This window comes from Chlorocebus sabaeus, chromosome 16 (genome assembly GCF_047675955.1).
Source record: "Chlorocebus sabaeus isolate Y175 chromosome 16, mChlSab1.0.hap1, whole genome shotgun sequence".
Lineage (NCBI taxonomy): Eukaryota > Metazoa > Chordata > Mammalia > Primates > Cercopithecidae > Chlorocebus > Chlorocebus sabaeus.
This window is the reverse complement of record NC_132919.1, coordinates 19,096,610-19,118,775: the sequence shown is the minus strand read 5'-3', so window position 1 is coordinate 19,118,775 and position 22,166 is coordinate 19,096,610. Positions and strand designations below refer to the sequence as shown.

The 22,166-nt window shown below is 50.2% G+C and overlaps 1 protein-coding gene and 1 long non-coding RNA gene across 6 annotated transcripts in view; both read right to left on the bottom strand.

The window, feature by feature from the left end:
• The window catches only part of SLC47A1 (solute carrier family 47 member 1), a 47,308-nt gene that overhangs the window by 24,432 nt on the left and 710 nt on the right, over positions 1 to 22,166 (bottom strand). For 3 of the 5 annotated variants that reach the window (XM_008010614.3, XM_008010619.3, XM_073004755.1), the window contains exons 2-9: positions 14,237 to 14,338; positions 8,790 to 8,858; positions 7,132 to 7,280; positions 6,272 to 6,314; positions 4,463 to 4,507; positions 620 to 717; positions 239 to 336; positions 18 to 131 (exon numbers count right to left, since the gene is read on the bottom strand). In XM_008010614.3, coding sequence (XP_008008805.1) covers positions 18 to 131; positions 239 to 336; positions 620 to 717; positions 4,463 to 4,507; positions 6,272 to 6,314; positions 7,132 to 7,280; positions 8,790 to 8,858; positions 14,237 to 14,338 — 718 coding nt within the window. The remainder of the gene's footprint in view (positions 1 to 17; positions 132 to 238; positions 337 to 619; positions 718 to 4,462; positions 4,508 to 6,271; positions 6,315 to 7,131; positions 7,281 to 8,789; positions 8,859 to 14,236; positions 14,339 to 22,166) is intronic. The other 2 variants (XM_073004756.1, XM_073004757.1) reach the window with 2 other exon arrangements.
• Positions 14,585 to 22,160, bottom strand: LOC140708612 (uncharacterized). Its single transcript, XR_012088763.1, has 2 exons — positions 19,223 to 22,160; positions 14,585 to 18,717 (listed from the first exon to the last, which is right to left on the bottom strand). It is a non-coding gene; the product is annotated as an uncharacterized lncRNA (long non-coding RNA).

The following is a 22,166-nucleotide window of genomic DNA, read 5'->3' as shown; positions in this document are numbered from 1 at the left end:
TCCGTCCTCATACAGACCGCTGAGGAAGCTCCCGACCTCATAGGCCCACCACTCCATGCATAGCATGAGCATGCTGGGGATGGCCAGGCGGAGGAAGGAGGCCCAGTCCTGCAGGCACTCGAGGGACCAACCTGTGGGCGGGACACACACATTTCCAGGAGATCTGGCCCCATCGGGCTGGAATTCAACCCGAGACAAAACCCACGTCCCAGTTGGAAGACAAAAGGGCAGTCGTTACCTCCCCATGTAGCTTGATGCAGTTTTTTCCCAAGGATGTAGAAAAAGAGGAGTAGAGCCAGGGTGTACTGGGAAATCAAATTTGCCAGTGCAGAGCCTCTGGAAAGAACAGTCCCAGTGAGAGGGAGGTACCTTCCTGCGCCTCTCCCTGCCCCACTGGGTGAGGAGGGGAGACTCATCCCTTCCCGTACCGTCCTCAGCAGACCAAGGTCTTCTTCCCAGAGCAGCCTCACCCTCCATCCCTGACAGTGCTTTCCACGGTATGCAAGAAAGAGACCACGTGTGAACACGAGAACCAGCTGAAGAGCCCACTCTTCTCCCTCCTGGAAAAACCACATGCAAGTCATCCCTTGTCCCTGTCCCAAGAGTACATTGGACTCACATCACCCCAAGATGCAGCTGATGGAGAAACAGATAGTTGGCGAGGGCATTGACAAGGTTGGCTGCAACTCCAGTTACGATCTGGGGCAGGAGAATTCCCTGGAACAAGGACACCGCATATGCCATCCTTGAGATCCACAGAATAGGACTGCCTTTCTGCTACCCAAGCACACAGGCTCCAGCTGGCCTGCTCAGTGGGTGTCACGGGCAGAGCAGGGGGTCTTAACTTAGGGGAGGCCACGTCTTGGTTGCTCCTGCCTTTCCACTCTCCCATCCCTTTCTCTTCCTTCTCTCTTTGAGGTATGAAGTGCGGCGTTCTGGCCACAGAGAGACACAGACGAGATACGTTCAGCAGCAGAGAAGGAAGAAGATAAATGGCTTATTTCCAGCATTGCAAGGACTGGCAGTGGCTAAATGGGTCAACAAGCCATCTTTGACACCGGACGATAGGAGAAAATGAGAATACTTTCTTGACCAACATAGAAATTCAAAATAATTGACCTAAGGTCTTGAAGAAACTAGAGTTCCTTTCTAGAATATGGAAGGGATTCCAACATATCTAACTCTCAAAAGTGCAGGACCAGAGAAACATCCAGACTATTTGGTGTGTCAAAGTAAGACCAGGCGTGAAAGTAAAATTACATCAGACCGAGGAAGTAAAACTGTTCTGCTCCGCATCCGGCTAGAATAGCAGATGCAAATAAAGTCAGTGCAAACGTAAGAGGAAATCTTTCTCCCAAGGTCACGCTGTCCCCATAAAGTGTCATTACTCCCCTAGTAGAATGACGAGTGCTTTCTGACTCATTGAGAAACTTTGTTCTCTAAAATCACACTGTTTGGAAACACTGCTGTTTGAAATTGTATCAGTAAAAAGGAAACACCCCACTCTTGCCTGCAGGCTCAAAATCACTTGAACACAAAAAAGTAGTCTCAATTTGAAGCCAGGCACAGAGCTTCGTGGGAGCTCCTGGATGTGGCATTCTACATCTGTCCAACCTCAACATCCTTCTTAGCCTTCAGTTTCCAAAGGAGGAGCACCGGGTCCACATCACAGCCCAGACCTGGTGTTGGGCCCCTCACTCACAGATCTGCTCGGTGCCTATCAAACCATGGTTTTGATATGTTTCATAATGTCACCTGAGCCCCATCCTTCTTCAAACCTTTATAATAACTTTTCTTCCTTTAGTGAGGCCTCCCCCGGCCCCTCTAGTCTCTCTCATTGCCACAGGTTGATAAATCCAACTGCAAACCCACTGGCCTGCAGGCCTGTCTCTGGTGGTCTTAGGCTGGTGGGGCCAAGACAATGGTCTGGGCCGATGACTTGTGTAGGTCACATATTTATGGGGAGGCCCTGGTTAGTTTTTAGCAAGGGAATTAGTGATCAGATTTACTTTTCAGGCAGACAGCAGTGGATGGAGACAGGTTAAGGTCCTCTGAAATGACACAGAGGACAAATGACAAGAAATGAATTCAGGGCTGGGCGCGGTGGGTCACGCCTGTAATCCCAGCACTTTGGGAGGCCAAGGTGGGCGGATCACCTGAGGTCAGGAGTTTGAGACCAGCCTGGCCAACATGGTGAAAACCCATCTCTACTAAAAATACAAAAACTAGTGGGCACGGTGGCACACGCCTGTAGTCCCAGCTACTTGGGAGGCTGAGGCAGGAGAATCACTTGAACCTGGAAGGTGGAGGTTGCAGTGAGCCGAGATCACGTCACTGCACTCCAGCCTGGGCAACAGAGGGAGACTCTGTCTCAAAAAAAAGAAAAGAAAAGAAAAGGAAGAAATGAATTCAGGTGGTGGCATTGAGAATTGGGAGGAGCAGGCAGAAGCTAAAGGACCAGGTGACTGACCAGATGTGGGAGGGAAGGAAAGATGGAGTCGAGGATGTGACAGGGACCCAAAGGACAGGTTACTGGGAGTGAAAATGGGGAGGCCACGCAATTCCACCCATTGCAATGGAATGGAAGAAGGCAGAAGAGCAGGCTCGTGGGAGGACGAGAGGAGGCGGCCAAGCCTGCAATACGCATGCGTCTCCATGCCCAGTGGAGTGACCTTCTCCTCCAAGGTCCTCTTGACTCTCCTACTTCAAAGTCTGTCTTCCCCCTAGTACCATCTGGCTCTCTTCCCACCCTCCGCCCTCTCCGAGAGCATTCACTTTCTCCAAACTCCCAGCTGCTTCTCTTCGGTGCTACACTCAGCGAATGGTCACCCTGTCTTCCTAGGGAAGGGCCCAGGGCAGAAACTCCTTCCACCCTGGGGGCCTGACAGCCCCTGCCATTTCTATAGAACCCACCCATCATCCTATCTCCCACTGCTCCCACAACGCAAACTCTTCATCACAGACCTTCACCATCATTTGTTTGGACCATGTCCGTAACTCTCACCTCTTCCTCTCCCTATTAGTTAATTTCCCAAAACGAAATGCCCCAGCAGAGAACACAAAGCCTGAGCCTGGGCCAGCCCGCCTCTCAATGCCATCATCTCACTGCGTCCCCTCCCACTGTAGTGGCCTAACGAGACTCGGCGGGCCCCAGCCCCTAGAAACAGGCATCCCCTCTGTCTGGGATGCCCTGCCTTCCTTCCTGACCTTGGAAACCCCACGTGTCCTCTGTCACCAAATTCAAAACTCCCAACCCCTCTCAGCTCGTGGCTCCTGCTTCCAGGTTTTCCCTGTGCCCCAGAGAACAGGAGAGAAGACTTTTACACTCACTGTCCTCAGTAGGTCACATGAGACCCTGAGGTTAGGGCCACCGCAGTTGTTGGGGGACTGAGTCTGGGAGAAGGCCTTGCAGAGTGTTAAGGTATCCGTGCTGCCTTAGCAAGGGTCTAGATCAAAAGGAGACAGCCCAGAGCCGGATGAGATGTGTGAGTTTCTTTCTCTCTAGTCTACACCTATTTCGGAGATGTCATTCTAAATACTAATAGGGATTCTAAATATTCTTGTTTTGTTGATAGAGTAATATCCTGGCCGGAGGCAGTGGCTCACACCTGTAATCCCAGCATTTTGGGAGACTGAGGCAGGAGGATTTCTTGAGGCCAGGAATTTGAAATCAGCCTGGGCAACATAGCAAGACCCCATATCTCCTTTAAAAACTTTTTTTTTTTTAAATAGGGTAATATCTTAACTTTAAGAACACTGCATAGGTGGGAAACTTCCTTTCTTCCTCCTCCCATCCTGGCCCCCCCTGTTGCACATCCCTGGAGAGCCCACCAGTGCGGCCGGGATCCATTGCCGGGTACCCCTGTTTACCTGGACTTATCTGGAAGAATGTGGCGAGTCCCACATACGCTGATTTCATAAATCTACCCCTTCCAAGCCAGGGCCTTTGGCCGTGACTGTTTAATCACATAGGAGGAGTTCTGGCTGATGTTAGGTGTCATGAGAGTTTGAGCTCTTATATCCTCGCTGAGAAAAGTGGGGACATTCAGACAGCACAGAGCAGACAGACGGGTTCCCTCTCTACCAGACGAGCCGCCCCCAGCCTGCGCTGTGTCTCGGGAGCAAACAGGCATGCACCTTTCTTTCCAGGACACTGGTTAAAATGCAGAGCCAAGGAACACTGCGGCTCTGAGCCCACCCTGCCAATGACAATATTTCCAAGTGGAAATTGGATACGTTTTCCAGAGCCAAATATAATATGTTCTTTCCTGGATATCACTTAACAAACCTCTGACATCCGAGTCGTGTGTGCACAACAATGAAAAAATACCTTTCAGTGGCTCCCAGCGGTGAGCTCCCTCCACCCTGGTGTCCCTGGTCCTGGAGTATCTTCAGGACCCCCACTCCCAGAAAGGTACAAACTCCCATTAGCCTCCCAAAGGAAGAGAACAGTCAGTATTACCTGGTTGAGCAAATATTTAACTTGTAGCGTATAAAGAAAGGTTGCCTACAAGAGAACAAGAGAGATGAATGTTAATGTTTCAGCCTTGCCACACAGCAGTGAGGTCACACAGCAGGGAGCTGGGAGCCACAGCCAAGGCTCGGCTGCCCTCTGCTCCCGCACGGAGCCACAGAGGCTGCCGTCTCAGGACAGGGCTGGGGCCAGGGGTTACGGCCCAGGGGCTTCCCACATCTCCTTTATGGGTGAATATGCCCCAAGCATATTCCCTCTGTCTGGCAAAAGGAGGTGCAGTTTCCCTGGGTGAATGGCCAGGACTCTTCTGGGGACACTGGCATGGAGAGGAGGCCCCGGGCACACTCCAGATGGGCACCTCCATAGAGACTGGTCCTATGTGGTGGCATCATGAAAGACTGTCACATTTACAAGGTTTCAGGATAAATAAGTGAGCACACTGTCAATTCTGAGGACAAATGGTGTCCCTAGATCCGTATATTGAAGCCCTAGTCCCCAGTGTGACTAACTGGAGGTCCTCAAAGGGAGATAAAATTAATATGAGGTCATTAGGGTGGGGCCCTAAGCCAATAGGACTGGTGTCCTCATAAGAAGACAGGAGACACCAGGGCATGAATGCATAGGGGACAACCTGCAGAGGGTGGCCGTCTGCAGGCCAAGGAGAGAGGCCGCAGAGGACACCAACCCTGCTGCGCCTTGACCTTGGACTTCCAGCTTCCTGAACTGTAAGAAAATAAACTTCTGTTGTTTAGGCCCTCTAGTGTGTGGTATTATATTATGGAAGCCCCCGCAGACTAATTCAGCTACAGTCTCCAGTTGAATAACAAACACTTAGCTCTCAGGCCAAGCGCGGTGGCTCACACATGCAACCCAACACTGTGGGAGGCCAAGGCAGACGGATCACTTGAACCCAGGAGTTTGAGACCAGCCTGGGAAACATGGTAAAATGCTGTCTCTACAAAAAATACAAAAATTAGCTGGGTATGGTGGTGTGCACCTGCAGTATCAGCTAATTGGGAGGCTGAGGTGGGAGGATCACTTGAGCCCGGGAGGCAGAGGTTGCAATGAGTGAAGATTGTGCCACTGCACTTCGGCCTGGGTGACAGAGTGACACCCTAGCTTAAAAAAAAAAAAAAAAAAAAAAGGCAAGACCTTGTCTCTACAAAAACTAAAAAATTAGCCAAGTGTGGTGACTTGTGCTTGTAGTTCCAGCTACTCAGGAGGCTGAGACAGGATGATGGCTTGAGCCCAGGAGGTCAAGGGTGCAGTGAGCTATGACAATGTCACAATGTCCCTGCACTTCAGCCTGGGTGACAGCATGAGACCCTGTCTCCAAAACACCAAACAAACAAACAAAAAAAACCACTTAGCTCTCATTGTTCATTGACCACACACTGCTGTGTCAAACATTAACTCATGCTTACCGGTTCTGTGTGGTCAAACTCAGCAGACCAAAAAAAGTCTAAAGGTTCTAAGTGACACCCTCAGGGGTTCTCAGATGGGTGAGACTTTGCCCTTGTTTACAATAAAAGTTTGCACTCTTCTCTATGGATGATTCTGGAGGTCTCTCCAGTGCTACTCCAGACCTCCTGGAGTAGCCTCAATCTTGGTGCTCCTTGAGACAAACATCTGTTGTGTCCTTAACAGGCATAAATAAAAACAGGCTTCCTTGATGGGCACCAACAGCACAGATAAGAATCATCTAAGACTGAGCCAATGCACTGAGCTCACAGATATGGCGGCTACCTTTCACCCACGGACCCCAAGAAGGGAACCTCTTAGCCCTTAAGCACTTACAGGAAGAGCTGGAATGAAGATCGTGACATAGGTCTGGGTAAGCCTAAATAACGAAAAGAAAAACAAAAACAAAAACTGTGATGGAGGCCTCTGTTTCCAGGGAAAGGTGGGCAGAAGAAAATAACTAAAACTGCCTTTTGCATCCTTGGCTCTTTCGAAATTAATAGGCTTAAGTTGCTGGAGCAGGCCGGGCGCAGTGGCTCACGCCTGTAATCCCAGCACTTTGGGAGGCCGAGGTAGGCAGATCATGAGGTCAGGAGTTTGAGGCCAGCCTCGCCAACATGATGAAACCCCGTCTCTACTAAAAGTTCAAAACTTAGCCAGGCGTGGTGGCGGGCGCCTGTAATCCCAGCTACTCGGGAGCCTGAGGCAGGAGAATTGCTTGAACCCGGGAGGCAGAGGTTGCAGCGAGCCGAGATCGCACCACTGCACTCCAGCCTGGGGGAGAGAGCGAGACTTGGTCTCAAAAAACAAAAACAAAAACAAAAAACAACCTAGAATATTGAGTGGTAGGGAGCAGAGGCGCAGGTGGATTTGAAAGCACCCAGGTGATTTTAATATCAACCAAGGTCAAGAATAACTAAGCTTTGAGCAAACGTCACAAACTACCATCCCACATGCAGAGTGCTTGCAAATCTATTTTCATTGAAAACTCTTAACCATGCAAGTCGCCCAGGAGGGGAGGGGGAGTACATCTTAGGTGCCAGGTGAGGAAAGTATTAAGACCTAGGAGATGTCAGCCAAGGAGAGATTAGCACCACCTTGGTGTGCGGCCTTGTCCCTGGCCTTGGCTGCACCCAGACGGGATAATCTTTCTGTGGGACGGACACACAGTCCCGCCGTGACAGGTTCCATCTTACTTGGACACTTCCGGGTCCTGCCTGAAGAGCAGCAGGATGTGCTGGGTGTTGAGAAACAGCGCCCAGCAGGGGAAGCAGCAGAGGAGCAGAATGAGTGTACTCCGCTGTAGGATCACGCCCACGTGCTTCAGGTTCTGGCTCCCGTACGTCTGGGGTGCACACAGCCAAAATGAACCCATTAGCACAGACCCAGCACCCCAACTGTCCCCTAAAAGCCTTCAATTGTGCCTCATAAAGAAGCAGGTTGGCTGGGTGAGGTGGCTGACGCCTGTAATCCCAGCTACTCAGGAGGCTGAGGCAGAAGAATCGCTTGAACCCGGGAGGCAGAGGTTGCAGTGAGCTGAGATCATGCCACCGCACTCCAGCCTGGGGGGCAGAGCAAGACTCCTTCTCAAAAAAAAAAAAAAAAAGAAGCCCATAGCCCTAGAGACTTTGCCCCAGTGTTTAGGTAGGATGAGGATGGTGTGAAGGATGCTTCTCAAACTCAGCTTCCATTAGCATCATCATTTTCAAAACTCTGAGGCCAAGGTCTCACTAATGACATTCTGGACTTAATTCACCCAGGGCAGGATTCAGAGATCCATACCTTTTTTTAAAAAAAATTCTATTTAAAACAATTTTTCTTTTTACAGAAGTAAACAATCTGAAATTCACACTTCATTTATTTTTAGAGACTGGAAAAAAATTTTTTTTAGGGAGGCAAAGGTTACAGGGAGCCGAGATCCCGCCACTGCACTCCAAGCTGGGCAACAGAGCCAGAGTCCGTCTCAAAAAAAAAAAAAAAAAAAAAAAAAAAGCCAGGCTGGGCACTGTGGCTCATGCCTATAATCCCAACATGTTGGGAGGCTGAGGTAGGAGGATTGCTTGAGCCCAGGAGTTTGAGATCAGCCTGTGCAACATGGCAAAACCCCATCTCTACAAAAAATACAAAAAATTAGCTGGGTGTAGTGGCGCATGCCTGTAATACCAGGTACTTGAGAGGCTGAGGCAAGAGGATCGCTGGAGCTCAGGAGTTCGAGGCTGCAGTAAGCAATGGGTGTGCCACTGCAGCCTAGCCTGAGCGACAGAGCAAGCCCCTGTCTCAAAACAAAACAAGTCAAATTTCGCACATCTTTTCAAGTTGTGCGCATCTCCTCCAGCTCCAGGTTCAGTGACATCTCTGGTAGTCTGAAATTAACCAGAGGAACTACTTACACCCCTGGAATTGGCAAACACTGCCAGTCATGTGTTTCCCTCCTTCCGTTTTCACCCTCCTTCCCCTTTCACCCAAGACCTGGTGAACATTTATCAGCCTGCCACTGGGTGGGGCCAGGCAAGCTGGGTTTTAACAAGCCCTCCAAGTTCAATGCACGCTCAATTTTGAGAGCCACAGAACTACAGCAAATTCAAACGTAGGGAGCAATAGAAGGGAATTTTACAAAATGTCCCCTATGTGATCAAAATATAGTGTAAGGCAGTTGTGCAGACAAAAACTAGTTGACACAGCTGAGAGAAACCCAATGACATTTCAAAGAAAGCAGGCCAGGAGAAGAGGAGCTGCCGGCCAATAGGCACTGCAGGTGCTGGCTGCTGGGCTCTTCCTGCCAGTGGGGCTCTTCCATCCACACTTGAGAAAAGATGTCTGACATCACTGTGAGCGTGTGACCACTGCCATTTACCTGGGAGATGAGGGTGTCACAAGCAGAAGATAAGCCGAATCCCACTGAGACACCAGTGACATTGATAACCTGCAAATAAACCCAAAGATAAGGCCCTGTAGAGTGAAAGGAGGAAAGGAAGACAAAATCCCTGTGTCTGTTGATGAGAACCTGCAAAGCTCCTCCTTCAGCATTCACAAGTCAATTTTACCGACTTTGTTAGCTGCCTGGACCCCGCTCAGACTGAAGCCATTCTCACAGGTTTATCAAGAATTCTGGCCAGGCGCGGTGGCTCAAGCCTGTAATCCCTGCACTTGGGGAGGCCGAGATGGGCAGATCATGAGGTCAGGAGATCGAGACCATCCTGGCTAACATGGTGAAACCCCGTCTCTACTAAAAAATACAAAAAACTAGCCGGGCGCGGTGGCAGGCGCCTGTAGTCCCAGCTACTCAGGAGGCTGAGGCAGGAGAATGGCGTAAACCTGGGAGATGGAGCTTGCAGTGAGCTGAGATCTGGCCACTGCACTCCAGCGTGGGCGACAGAGCGAGATTTCGTCTCAAAGAAAAAAACAGAAAAAAAAAAAAGAATTCTGGACAGAATTATTTTATATATATGTGTGTATGTGTGTGTATATATATGTGTGTGTGCATGCATATATGTGTGTGTGTGTACATATATATATACACACACACACTTTTTTTTTTTTTTTTTTGAGACGGAGTCTCACTCTGTCGCCCAGGCTGGAGTGCAGTGGCGCAATCTCGGCTCACTGCAACCTCCCCCTCCCGGGTTCAAGCGATTCTCCTGCCTCAGCCTCCCGAGTAGCTGGGACTACAGGCGTGTACTACCACAACTGGCTAATTTTTGTATTTTACCGGCTAATTTTTGTATTTTACCGGCTAATTTTTGTATTTTTAGTAGTGAAAGGGTTTCACTATGTTAGCCAGAATGGTCTCAATCTCTTCACCTCATGATCTGCCCACCTTGGCCTCCCAAAGTGGTGGGATTACAGGCGTGAGCCACCCCGCCCAGCCCAGAACTACAGTATTAATCAGGCTGCACTTTGACCCATTTCCTTATAACTGAAAGTCATGTGGCACCAGACATTGACCATGTACATCCCCACTGTTCCTACCAGACACTGGCCACATGCATCCCCACTGTTCCTACCAGACACTGGCCACGTGCATCCCCACTGTTCCTACCAGACACTGGCCACGTGCATCCCCACTGTTCCTACCAGACACTGGCCACGTGCATCCCCACTGTTCCTACCAGACACTGGCCACGTGCATCCCCACTGTTCCTACCAGACACTGGCCACGTGCATCCCCACTGTTCCTACCAGACACTGGCCACGTGCATCCCCACTGTTCCTACCAGACACTGGCCACGTGCATCCCCGACTGTTCCTACCAGACACTGGCCACGTGCATCCCCCACTGTTCCTACCAGACACTGGCCACGTGCATCCCCACTGTTCCTACCAGACACTGGCCACGTGCATCCCCACTGTTCCTACCAGACACACGGGCCACGTGCATCCCCACTGTTCCTACTAGACATACTGGCCACATGCATCCCCACTGTTCCTACCAGACACTGGCCACGTGCATCCCCAATGTTCCTAGCAGACACTGGCCACGTGCATCCCCCACTGTTCCTACCAGACACTGGCCATGTGCATCCCCACTGTTCCTACCAGACACTGGCCACGTGCATCCCCGACTGTTCCTACCAGACACTGGCCACGTGCATCCCCCACTGTTCCTACCAGACACTGGCCATGTGCATCCCCACTGTTCCTACAGATGGGATTTCTGGTGTTACAATCATAAGGCTATTGTTTAAGAATTGTTGGCCAGGTGTGGTGGTTTATGCCTGTAATCCCAGCACTTTGGGAGGCCAAGGTGGGAGGATCACTTGAGCCCAGGAGTTTGAGACCAGCCTAGGCAGCATGATGAAACGTCATCTCTACAAAAGTACAAAAACTAGCAGGCATGGTGGCACGCTCCTGCAGTCCCAGCTATTTCCGGAGGCTGAGGTGGAAGGATCACTTGAGCCCAAGAAGCAGAGACTACAGTGAACCAAGACTGCACCACTGCACTCTAGCCTGGGCAATGGGGACCCTGACTCAAAAAAAAAAAAAAAAAAATCTGGCCGGGTGTGGTGGCTCACGCCTGTAATCCCAGCACTTTGGGAGGCCTAGGTGGGCAGATCACGAGGTCAGGAGTTTGGGACCAGCCTGACCAATACGGTGAAACCCCATCTCTACTAAAAATACAAAAATTAGCCGGGCATGGTGGCGGGCGCCTGTATTCCCAGCTACTCAGGAGGCTAAGCCAAGAGAATCACTTGAACCTGGGAGGTAGAAGTGGCAGTGAGCTGAGATCGTGCCACTGCTCTCCAGCCTGGGCGACAGAGCGAGACTCTGTCTCAAAAAAAAAAAAAAAAAAATTATTAAGCAGAGCCTAAATTCCAGTGAAACATCTGACACCAACCAGTTTGAAGACCCACAGAGAGGAACTGAATCAGCATGAGAACACAGTTTCTTCATCTCCCTGTCCCATGACTTCACGCTGCACTCTTCAACCAAACAACAATCACACTTCAGCCCATTCGAAAACCCTTAAAAACTCTAGCCCCAAACTCCTTGGAGAGACTGATTTTAGGTTTCCTCATTCAGTGGCCTTACAATTAAACCTCTTTCACTGTTGCAACCTGGCGTCTTGGATTATTGACTTGCCATGAGCAAGTCGACAAACCTATTATGGTTACAAGATCTTGGCTGGGTTAAGGACACGTACAAGTTTAGAAGCGGAAAAGTCCAGGCTAGAGGCGATTACCCAGCCTTTCTCTTTTAAAAAGTCACTTTGCGCCAGGCGCGGTGGCTCACGCCTGTAATCCCAGCACTTTGGGAGGCCGAGGCAGGCGGATCACGAGGTCAGGAGATGGAGACCATCCTGGCTAACACGGTGAAACCCCATCTCTACTAAAAAATACAAAAAATTAGCCGGGCATGGTGGCGGGCGCCTGTAGTCCCAGCTACTCGGGAGGCTGAGGCAGGAGAATGGCGTGAACCCGGGAGGCGGAGCTTGCAGTCAGCCAAGATCGTGCCACTGCACTCCAGCCTGGGTGACAGAGCAAGACTCCGTCTCAAAAAAAACAAAAGTCACTTTGCTCTCCAATTTCAGCAATCAGGGACACTTCTTCTGGGAATGCAATGGCACAGTAGCACAGAAAAGTCCACCTGCTGGAGACCTAGCATGGCCTGCGTCCATACCCTGGGGGGCACTGGGAGTGCAGAGGCAGTCTGAAGTCCAGGCTAGTGCCAGAGGTTTTTCAGGCGTGCTCACCTTCACCAGGGTTAGCAGCAAACCCTGAAGCTTTGGGGAGCCCAGGGCAGTGCCCCCCAAACTAGGGAGTGGTATCACAGGATGTCTGATGCGCTCCCTATCTGGAACCTGGTACCTCCACTTGATTCTACAGCAGGGAACCTGTGGACAACAGCCCAAACTGCACCCAGCCTGGAAGCACTGACTTTGGTCAGTCTTTGGCCACATCCTGCAATTTCTTGGCCAAAGAGAATCTGCTGAGTCTTGCTAAGTGCATTTCTGTCTTCTCCCCCATTGCAAATGCAATACTTAAAAACAAAATGGATAATTAAGCCTGGGATTTATCCATGTTGCCCACTAAAGCCAAAATAAAATAAGCCATGCTGGGGCAGTGGCTCACGCCTGTAATCCCAACACTTTGGGAGGTCGAGGAAGGCGGATCACAAAATCCAGGAGTTCAAGACCCACCTGACCAACATGGTGAAACCCCATCTCTACTAAAAATACAAAAAATTAGCTGGGTGTGGTGGCGCATGCCTGTAATCCCAGGCTGAGGCAGGAGAATCGTTTGAACCCCAGAGGTGGTGGCTGCAGTGAGCCAAGATTGCACCACTGCACTCCAGATTGGGCGACAAAGCGAGACTCCATTTATAAATAAATAAATAAATAAATAAGCAAGCCATATGTACTCATAGCTAGTTCCACATATACTTGGTGACTAGTTCCCAGGCATCTTGCATAGTTCATGGGTAGCAAACTCAAATGCCTGGCAAGACCAGGCAGATCAAGTGAAACTGTGTCTCCGTCAGGGCAGGAGGAAAGGAAAGGGGAACATACACCTGCCCCAGAGCCACTGAATCCACTTTTCTAGAAATACCCTAACTAGACAAACCCAAACCCTTTGGTCTTGCGTGGCCAGGTGACAATTCCTGGCTGAGACTGATGACATGTCTCTGGTTTGGGGGAGTTCACATCTACTATACGGAGAGGATTTGCAGATCTTTCCAATTTTAAATTTGGACACAAAGATCTAGACTTTCACCTTCCAGACTCATTTCTAGATTAGGACTCTCAGTAAGACAGACAACTGAGGGGTGGGCATGGGGGGAGTCAGTTCCTCTGAGGAAGTCAGACTTCAACGCCCCTTTTACTGTTCCCCTCCCCAGGCTGTAGGACCAAGAGTGGGAACGAGTTCCATGGATTAGAAATAAGATGATGTAGGCCGGGTGCTGTGGCTCATGCCTGTAATCCCAGCACTTTGGGAGGCCAAGGCGGGTGGATCACCTGAGGTCAGGAGTTCAAAACCAGCCTGAGCAACAAGGTGAAACCCCATCTCTACTAAAAATACAAAAATTAGCCAGACGTGGTGGCAGGCACCTGTAGTACCAGCTACTCAGGAGGCTGAGACGGGAGAATTGCTTGAACCCAGGAGGCACAGGTTGCAGTAAGCCGAGACTACACTACTGCACTCCAGCCTGGGTTGGAGGGAGACTCTGTCTGAAAAAAAAAAAAAAAAGAAATAAGATGATGTGAGGCTGGGCGCAGTGGCTCACGCCTGTAATCTCAGTACTTTCAGAGGCCAAGGCAGGTGGATTGCTTGAACTCAAGAGTTTAAGACCAGCCTGGGCAACATGGTGAAACCCCATCTCTACTAAAAATACAAAAATTAACCAAGTGTGGTGGCGCCTGCCTGTAACCCCAGCTACTCAGGAGGCCGAGGCAGGAGAATCGCTTGAACCCAGGAGGCAGAGGTTGCAGTGAGCCGAGATCGCACCATTGCACTCCAGCCTGGGTGACAGAGTGAGACTTCATCTCAAAAAAATAAAAATAAAAATAAATAAAATTTAAAAAATAGAAATGAGAAGATGTGGTAGACAGGATAATGCCCCCCAAGATGTCCCCATCCCAATCCCCAGAACCTAGGAATCTGCAAGGTTACACGGCATAAGGGAATTAAAGTTGCAGCACCTTGATTTTAGGCCATGAAACTCGCTTCAGGCTTCTGCACTCCAGCATGGTAAGAGAATAAGTCTGTGCAGGTTTCGACCACTACATTTTGGTGATTTGTTATAGTAGCAGCAGGAGACAAACACAGACAATGTTGGTAGACCTGCCAGAAAGCCCATACGTACCGCGATTGCCAGCGTGACTGCGTCCAGCTCCAGCTTGCCCAGGTGGCCACAGAACACGGAGCTTATGAAGCTGATCAGGAACACCATCAGCTGAACCAAGAACTGGGAAGAGAGGGGAACGGAAAGGGAGCTGAGTGCCCACCATCGCAGGGAAGCCTGGGGCCCCAAGAGTGACCCCGACCCAACAAGTCCAGTCAGAAGTAAAGAAATCCGACTTCAGTGAGCCTCTGCCACCTTTCACAGGCAAACGTGCAATTTCTGGGGCTGGGGATGGGAGGCTTTTTGAAATAGTAAAACATGTATTTGCAACCACTGGGTCAGATCACTTTTTTTGAGAACTTCCTAGCCTTTTCGGTTTTTCTTTTTTTTTTTTTTTTTTTTGCGACAGAGTCTCACACTGTCACCCGGACTGGGGTGCAGTGGTGTGATCTCAGCTCACTGCAACCTCCGCCTCCCAGGTTCAAATGATTCTCCTGCCTCAGCTTCCTGAGCAGCTGGGATTACAGGTGTGCGCCACCACGCCCACCTAATTTTTGGATTTCTAGTAGAGACGGGGTTTCACCATGTTGGTCAGGCTGGTCTCGAACCCCTGACCTCGTGATCCGCCCGCCTCGGCCTCCCAAAGTGCTGGGATTACAGGCATGAGCCACCGCGCCCAACCTGCCCTTTTGGTTTTTCGCTTCAGTTTCTCAAGCCATAGAGCACATTAAATTTCCTCTGAAATCTGCAGAGGCGGCCTTCTGGGATAACCCCCTTGTTATCCAAGATTCCTAGTGCAGACTGGAGGGAATGCAGCCTTCAACAACAAGAACTCATTCCAGCAAGGAAGTCCGTAGACCGGAGGAGCCAGAGGTAGCGATGAGATCGTCCATTTGGAGTCCCAGTGGGATCCGGACTCTCAGGGTGAAACATTACAGGCCTGCTGAACACCTTGCAATCTAGGAAGCCTCCGATGTGAGGGCAAATTCTGGAATATTGAACCATTCTTCCTCAGAATTCCAGGGGGCAATTCTATGAATTGCTCCACAGTGCTTTCACTACACGATTGGATAATGCGCTTATTTCTGGAAGTTAACTTAAAATCACCTCCTGCCCCCCACCCACTAGACCCAGGTCATCCAGTATCTTTCTTGAGGAAGCCTCTCTCCCCTGGCAGGCTACATGGCCCAAAATGGGGGGTTCGCCTGATCCCTGCTCCCTAGGAGAGAATGGGTGCCTAAGGATTTGCTGCTGCCGCCGCTGCCTGCATCTGCCCCATGAAGCTGGTACCCCAGAGTTGGTGATGCTGCTGCTGGTCCAGCCGCAAGGCCGTCTCTCGCCGCCCTCAAGGAGAACAGAATCCTCTGTGCTGAGCCCATAGAAAGGCCCCTCTTTTAGGGTTCCAATGACTTAGCTTCATTGGACCTCCACCAGGCTCACACACAGCCCATCTGCCAGCTCTGCAACCAACCCAAAATGGCTACATCAGGGCCTCATCAGGCCCCCGAGCCAAGATGGTTCCGATGATCTCCCTCTTTTCTTCCCTAGAATCCACATCTGGGGAGAGACCATTTTCAACTCCTGTGATGGGCCCAGAACTTCAGAGCATGCAAAGCCTGTTCCTAACCCTAGGGGGGTGTGTGTCTGTGTGTGTGTGTGGTAGGAGAATTATCTTTCTTGTATCAACTCCTACATGATCCAGGCACCTCTCTCACTACCACAGAAGCCTAATGTGAATTTCATCGCCAACAGTCCCCCACGACTGAACGTGAGGAGCACTTTTGCAATGTTCTGCGGGAGTAAGCCAAAATGAGACAGAAGATGGGAATAAAAAGGGAGGGGGGTGGAGGTGTCCATAAAAAAGGCTGGGATGAAGAACCAGATGCTGTAGAATCTAAACCTAGAGCCAATGGACGCCCCGTAGGCCTGTACTGGGAACGGTGCCACACGATTTAGGCGTTGTCACCACCCTTACAGATGTCCCCATTAGGTGGAGCTTGGTGTCTCTTTAAATTGTGAATTCATGTACCTTTAAAATTGGTACTTTTAAAGGCCACAGGGTCCTTCTGATTTGTAAACTCGGCGTCACTTCCAAATCTTTTCAGCTCACTGTGCTTTAAGCTTTTGCATATCATCTGTCACAAGCGGTTGTGTTCACAGAATCTGTCTTCTCCTTTCCCACGGAACCTCGCGTTTCCACTCCACGGTTCCCTGCCTCCCTGCGGGCCACCTGTGAGCTGATTTCCATGGCTTCGCGTGGAAACGTGCTCGGTCTCCCCTGCTACCCCATCTTTGGAGTGCCGCCCAGATTTTACCATCACAAATTGCACTGCCCTGAACATCTTTCTCACTTGGGTGGAGGCCCGTCCAAGGGTGGGAATCATTAGATGTCTTGGATACAAAAGTCCAGGAAGTTGAGCTGAGTTAGACTAATCCATGTGAGATGCACCTTCAATGTCAATGCCAGCAAAAATAGTTTTCTGAGAGCTGCTGCGGCTCTGCCGGGGTTACAGCAACAACCCTGAGTCGGGCAGCCTCATGCAGCCGGCCCATCCTGAAAGTCCGTGCCAGGGATCTCGGCTTCAGTCCAGATTTACTAACCTCTTCTCAGATCTTGATTTCAAGCCCTTTGGGTGAACACTTGGCCACAGACTGTGGATCATGTACATAAGGGTCACCTGAGAGGCTTTGCCCTGGCCCATCGCAAGCCCCAGGAGGTTAGGCCGAGCTCAGTGGCTCACACCTGTAATCTCAACACTTTGGGAGGCTGAGGCGGGTGGATCACCTGAGGTCAGAAGTTCGAGACCAGCCTGGCCAACATGGTGAAGCCCCGTCTCTACTAAAAATATAAAAAATTAGCTGGGCGCAGTGGTGCACACCTGTAATCCCAGCTACTCGGGAGGCTGAGGCAGGAGAATTGTTTGAACCCAAGAGGCAGAGGTTGCAGTGAGTGGAGATCGAACCGCTACACTCCAGCCTGGGCGACAGACTCAGTCTCAAAAAAAAAAGAAAGAAAGACAGAAAAGGCCCAGGAGGTCCGTGGGGCTGAGGAATCTTCATTTCAGTATATCCCCACGCTCCCTTATACACACCCAGGCAAGATGCATGTGGTCCAGGGTTACACTTGGAGAGTGCTCCAGACTCTCTGGGACTGTGCTATCACAGAGCGTATTTCTGTGCCCAGGGAATTAACCAATTCTGGACAAAGGCCTGTTCCACTGGATGTCTCAGCAGCTGCTGTCTGAAGAACAGCCTGAACTGGCAGTGGCTTGGATAGAGCTGAATGGATGACAGAAATTGCCAGACTGGGCTGGGCACGGTGGCTCATGCCTGCAATCGCAGCACTTGGGGAGGCTGAGGCGGGAGGACTGCTTGAGCCCAGGAGTTCAAGACCAGCCCAGGCAACATTTTGTAGAGACCACGTCTCTACAAAAAAAATACCAAAAATAGCATGCGTGGTGGCACGCACCTGTAATCCCAGTCACTCAGGAGCCTGAGGCATGAAGGATCACTTGAGCTCAGGAGTTTGAGGCTGCAGTGAGTCACCCACACCACTGCATTCCAGCCTGGGTGACAGAGCAAGACCCTGTCTCAAACAAAGAAACTTCCAGACTGACCGTGCTTCTGTCCCTTCTTGTCACAGTGACCCTGCTCAGATTTTGGCTGGACAACAATAAGCAAACTTGGCAGCCAGATAAAGACCTTCAATGCCTGGCGGCTTTAGAAGTTGCTCTCCAGGGCCAGGCACCTCCAGACAGCCTCTCCTACCCCCTCCCATGACTGCTGAAAGTTCACTCACTGGAAAGAAGCTGAGAGGTCACCTGGGACAGCCCCCCTTCCTTTACATGCGAGGAAGCACAGCCCAGGAGGTTTCGCAACCAGCCCAGCCACCTGACTCTCAACTCAGATGGTTACATACAGCCACTGTCTTTTGGAGCACGAAGTACATCCAAGCACTGGGGGAACAGGTGTGAGTTAGACACCATTACTCCATTTCTGCCCCGTGGGACCCACAGTACAGATGGTTCTGACTTACAATTTTTCAACTTTGCAGTGGCGCGAAAGCAATGGACATTCCGTAGAAATTGTACTTGGAATTTGGGATATTGATCTTTTCCCGGGCTAGTAATATGTAGTCTCAGACTTGCAGTGCCTGTCAGGGCAGCGGGCCACAGCTGCCCATCGGCCCTGCCATCACGAGTGCAGGCAACTGACACTCTACAGTGGACTGTGTTGCCAGCGTTTTTAGGGTATTGTTTTGTGTTTTCGCATCCCATCATGGGTACAAAACTGCCATACATGTCTCCTGCTTCTGGGGAAAAGAAGGCAGCTATTACTCTTGCAATGGAACTGAAGATAATTGGCCAGCATAGGGGTGGCAAGCCAGTCACGGCCGTCCCACGCAAGTCAGGACTCTTGCAATCCATGATCTCATCCTTTAGAGGCATTTCGACTTAATGATATTTTCAGTGCACGTAACCCCATCGTAATCCAGGGAGCATCTGTAGAGTAGGGAAAGATGTTCAAAACGCAATAAATTACACAGCTCAAGACATTTGTGTGATGAGCTATGGGGTGCAACAGAGAATTCAGAGGTTTCTGGGCGAAATGAAGTGGAGCTGAAACCTGCATGATGAGCAAGTCAATGTCATATAGTTGGGTACCAAAGACTGGTCTGTAGGGGAGGACTTTCCAGGCTGAGGCACTGAAAGGAGGCTGGGTGGAGGGTGTAACCAGGAGATAGGGACGAGAGATGAGGCTGGAGGGCTGGCCAGGCCCTGGCCATAGAGGGCTTTGCAGGACCAAGGAAAAGGTTCTGAGCAGGTGGCATAAGCTCAGATGGGCATTTAAAAAGCGGATCCCTCTGAGAGGTATTTAAGGAGTTAAAGCCAAAGGCCTTGGTGAGGACGGATTGGAGGAGGAAACAGGGAGTAGAGGCGGCTGGGGCCGGACCTCACCCAGCTTTCCTCTGTCCAGCTCCTGCCATCTTTGACTACTTCCTCTCACCCTTTGAATGGGAGGAACCGCCTTCCCTGTAGTTCTTCTCTTCCTGGGGCCCAAGCCCATCTGTCTCTGACCAGGCTTCTCCTGCGGAATCTGGTGTCAGTAACCACTTCCTGATCAATATCTTCTCCATTGCCTTCAGGATACAATTCAAAAGGTCAGCCTGCATTTTTTTCCTTTGTGTGTCCTGGGTAAAGTGGGTCTCTCCAGATCCCCCACCTCACCCCCCTCAACCTGCCTGTCTTATCTGATATTTCCACCCTGCAGCCCTAGAAGGTCCACCAGCTCCTTCCCATACAAGTGGAAACATTTCCTTGAGTTGAGGCCTAGGCTATCCCACCTCTGTTACATCCTGGGCAATGCCCGGGGGGTCCACCTTTGGTGTTACTTTTTAGAACTTTTGCTGTTTGAAGTTTCTCGATTCAGCCAGGTGATGAGAGGCTGATGACAAAGAGGAGGCACAGCTGGAGTACCTGAGGCCAGGTATCTGCACATTGCTTCCCCTGCAAATCCAGTCTTCCTCAAGCTCTCTCCAAGATAAAATGGACACATCTTTTGAGAAGTAAGCACCATTCGGCTCACACTTTCCATTGTGTTATGGGTTATTCTCTTTACAAAGGCCTCATTTAAAGCCCAGTGAGACCTCAAGGGTCAGGGTTAACTTGAGAGGTCTGGAAGGGAGACGGCGAATAAGAGAGAAAATTACAGAGAGGAGAGCCAGATACGGCATCTTCCTCATGTTATGCTGGACACTAGGAGTAGAATTGGACAATGAGCATGGGAAAAGAAGGGGGTGGTCTTTCCTTATCCCATGCCCTTTAGCAAACAGAAAACTTTACAGCAGATGGGATTAGAGATGGGAGACAGACCCAGGCGGGTCCACATACACTTCATGAAAGACTCAAACAGGTAGCAAAACTCTACAATCACATTTTCACAAAGCAGAGACACACACGCACAAAGGACTGGAAGGAAAGTCCAGTCCCAAATTACCTCTCAGTGGTGAGATTTCAGAGGGTTTTTTCCTTTTGTTGGTTTTCCTTGGTTTTCTATTTTTTTCTACAGTAAATATGCATGACATTTGTAATAAACACAGTGGCATACATGCATGTACATACAAAGAGAAAGGTGAGGTCCCTGGCGCGTCAAGCCAGCGCTCATCCCTGGAGACCTGGAGAGGCACCCCACATCAAGGGGATCAGGCTACTAGGAGGGCTGGATTTCAGAAACCTGCCCTGTTATTATTATTATTGTTATTATTATTATTGCTATACTATTAAAGCAATAACAGGCTGGGCAAGGTGGCTCATGCTTATAATCCCAGCTCTTGGGAGGCCGAAGGCAGGAGGATTGCTTGAGCCCAGGAATTCAAGCAATGGGCAACAAAGGGAGACCCTATCTCTAACCCAAAATACAAAAATTAGCCAGGCATGGTGGTGTGTGCCTGTAGTCTCCACTGCTTCGGAAGTTGAGGCTGCAGTGAGCTGTGATCGCACTACTGCACGCCAGCCTGGCCAACAGATCAAGACCCTGCCTCAAAAAAAAACTTAATAAAACAATAATAGCCTTAGAAAGCCCCTTCTTACAGCAGCTCTGTGAGGGAGTATTAGGACAAGACACGATTATTATCTCCATTTTACAGATGAATACGCAGAGACCAGAAGAGGTTAAGAGGCTGTTTCAATCCGCACAGGTGCTTCCTGACTCACTTTCAGAGGTCAAAGCAGGGCATGCAGCCCCAGGTCTTGAGATTCCAAATCATGAGGTGTTTCTTTATTTTTGTTTTTTTGAGACAGAGTTTTGCTCTTTTTGCCCAGGCTGGAGTGCAATGGCGCTATCTCGGCTCACTGCAACCTCTACCTCCCAGGTTCAAGCGATTCTTCTGCCTCAGCCTCCCAAGTAGCTGGGATTACAGGCGTCTGCCACCACGCCTGGCTAATTTTTTTTTTTTTTTCATTTTTAGTAGAGACGGGGTTTCACCCGGTTAGCCAGGATGGTCTCGATCTCTTGACCTCGTAATCCGCCTGCATCCGCCTCCCAAAGTGCTGGGATTACAGGCGTGAGCCACCGGGCCCGGCCATGAGGTGTTTTTTTTTTTTTTGAGACCAAGTCTCACTCTGTCCTCCAGGCTGGAGTGCAGTGGCACAATCTGGCTCACTGTAACCCCCGCCTCCCAGGTTCAAGCGATTCTTGTGCCTCAGCCTCTGGAGTAGCTGGAACTACAGGCGACCGCCACCACGTCTGGCTAATTTTTGTATTTTTAGTAGAGACGGAGTTTCACCATTTTGCCCAGGCTGGTCTCAAACTCCTGACCTCAAGTGATCCATCCGCCTCGGCCTCCCAAAGTGCTGGGATTACAGGCGTCAGCCACCGTGCCTGGCCCCAAATCATGAGTTCTTTCTGGTCTGTAAGAAAGCATCGCTGATGGATCTTCATTCCATGGCTTTGACCTCGGCATTACTCTTGCTGTCCTGCACACCACAGTGTGTGCCACAATATCCCACAAACCACCGAGTCCCCACTCCAGGGGCACAGCGGCCCCCTCAGCCCGCGCAGGTGCAGAATGTGGGCCTCAAAGTCAAAAGCTTATTCACGCCTTAAGTGCGTACCAGTCGCTTCTTGTGCAGCGTCCTATCCTCTCGGTTTGAAAACCACCCAAGCTGGCAGGAGAACGTGGATGGGATTATATTTTTGTGGTTTTAAAAACCACATTACTTTTAGGAGACAAGGCACAAACAGCCCTAACCTAATGATTAAAAAGAAAAGAATCCCACAGATAAGAACACCTCGATCCCACAAAGAACCACATTAAAACCCCTTTTTTCTGTTACATACATACTCCTGGCAGGGAGGGGGTGGTACAGGATGCCTCTGGTTTCCTCGGTGGAGGTTGACTTAATTCTGAAGAAATCATTTCGCAGCTCTAAATCCACGACAGACCACTCAC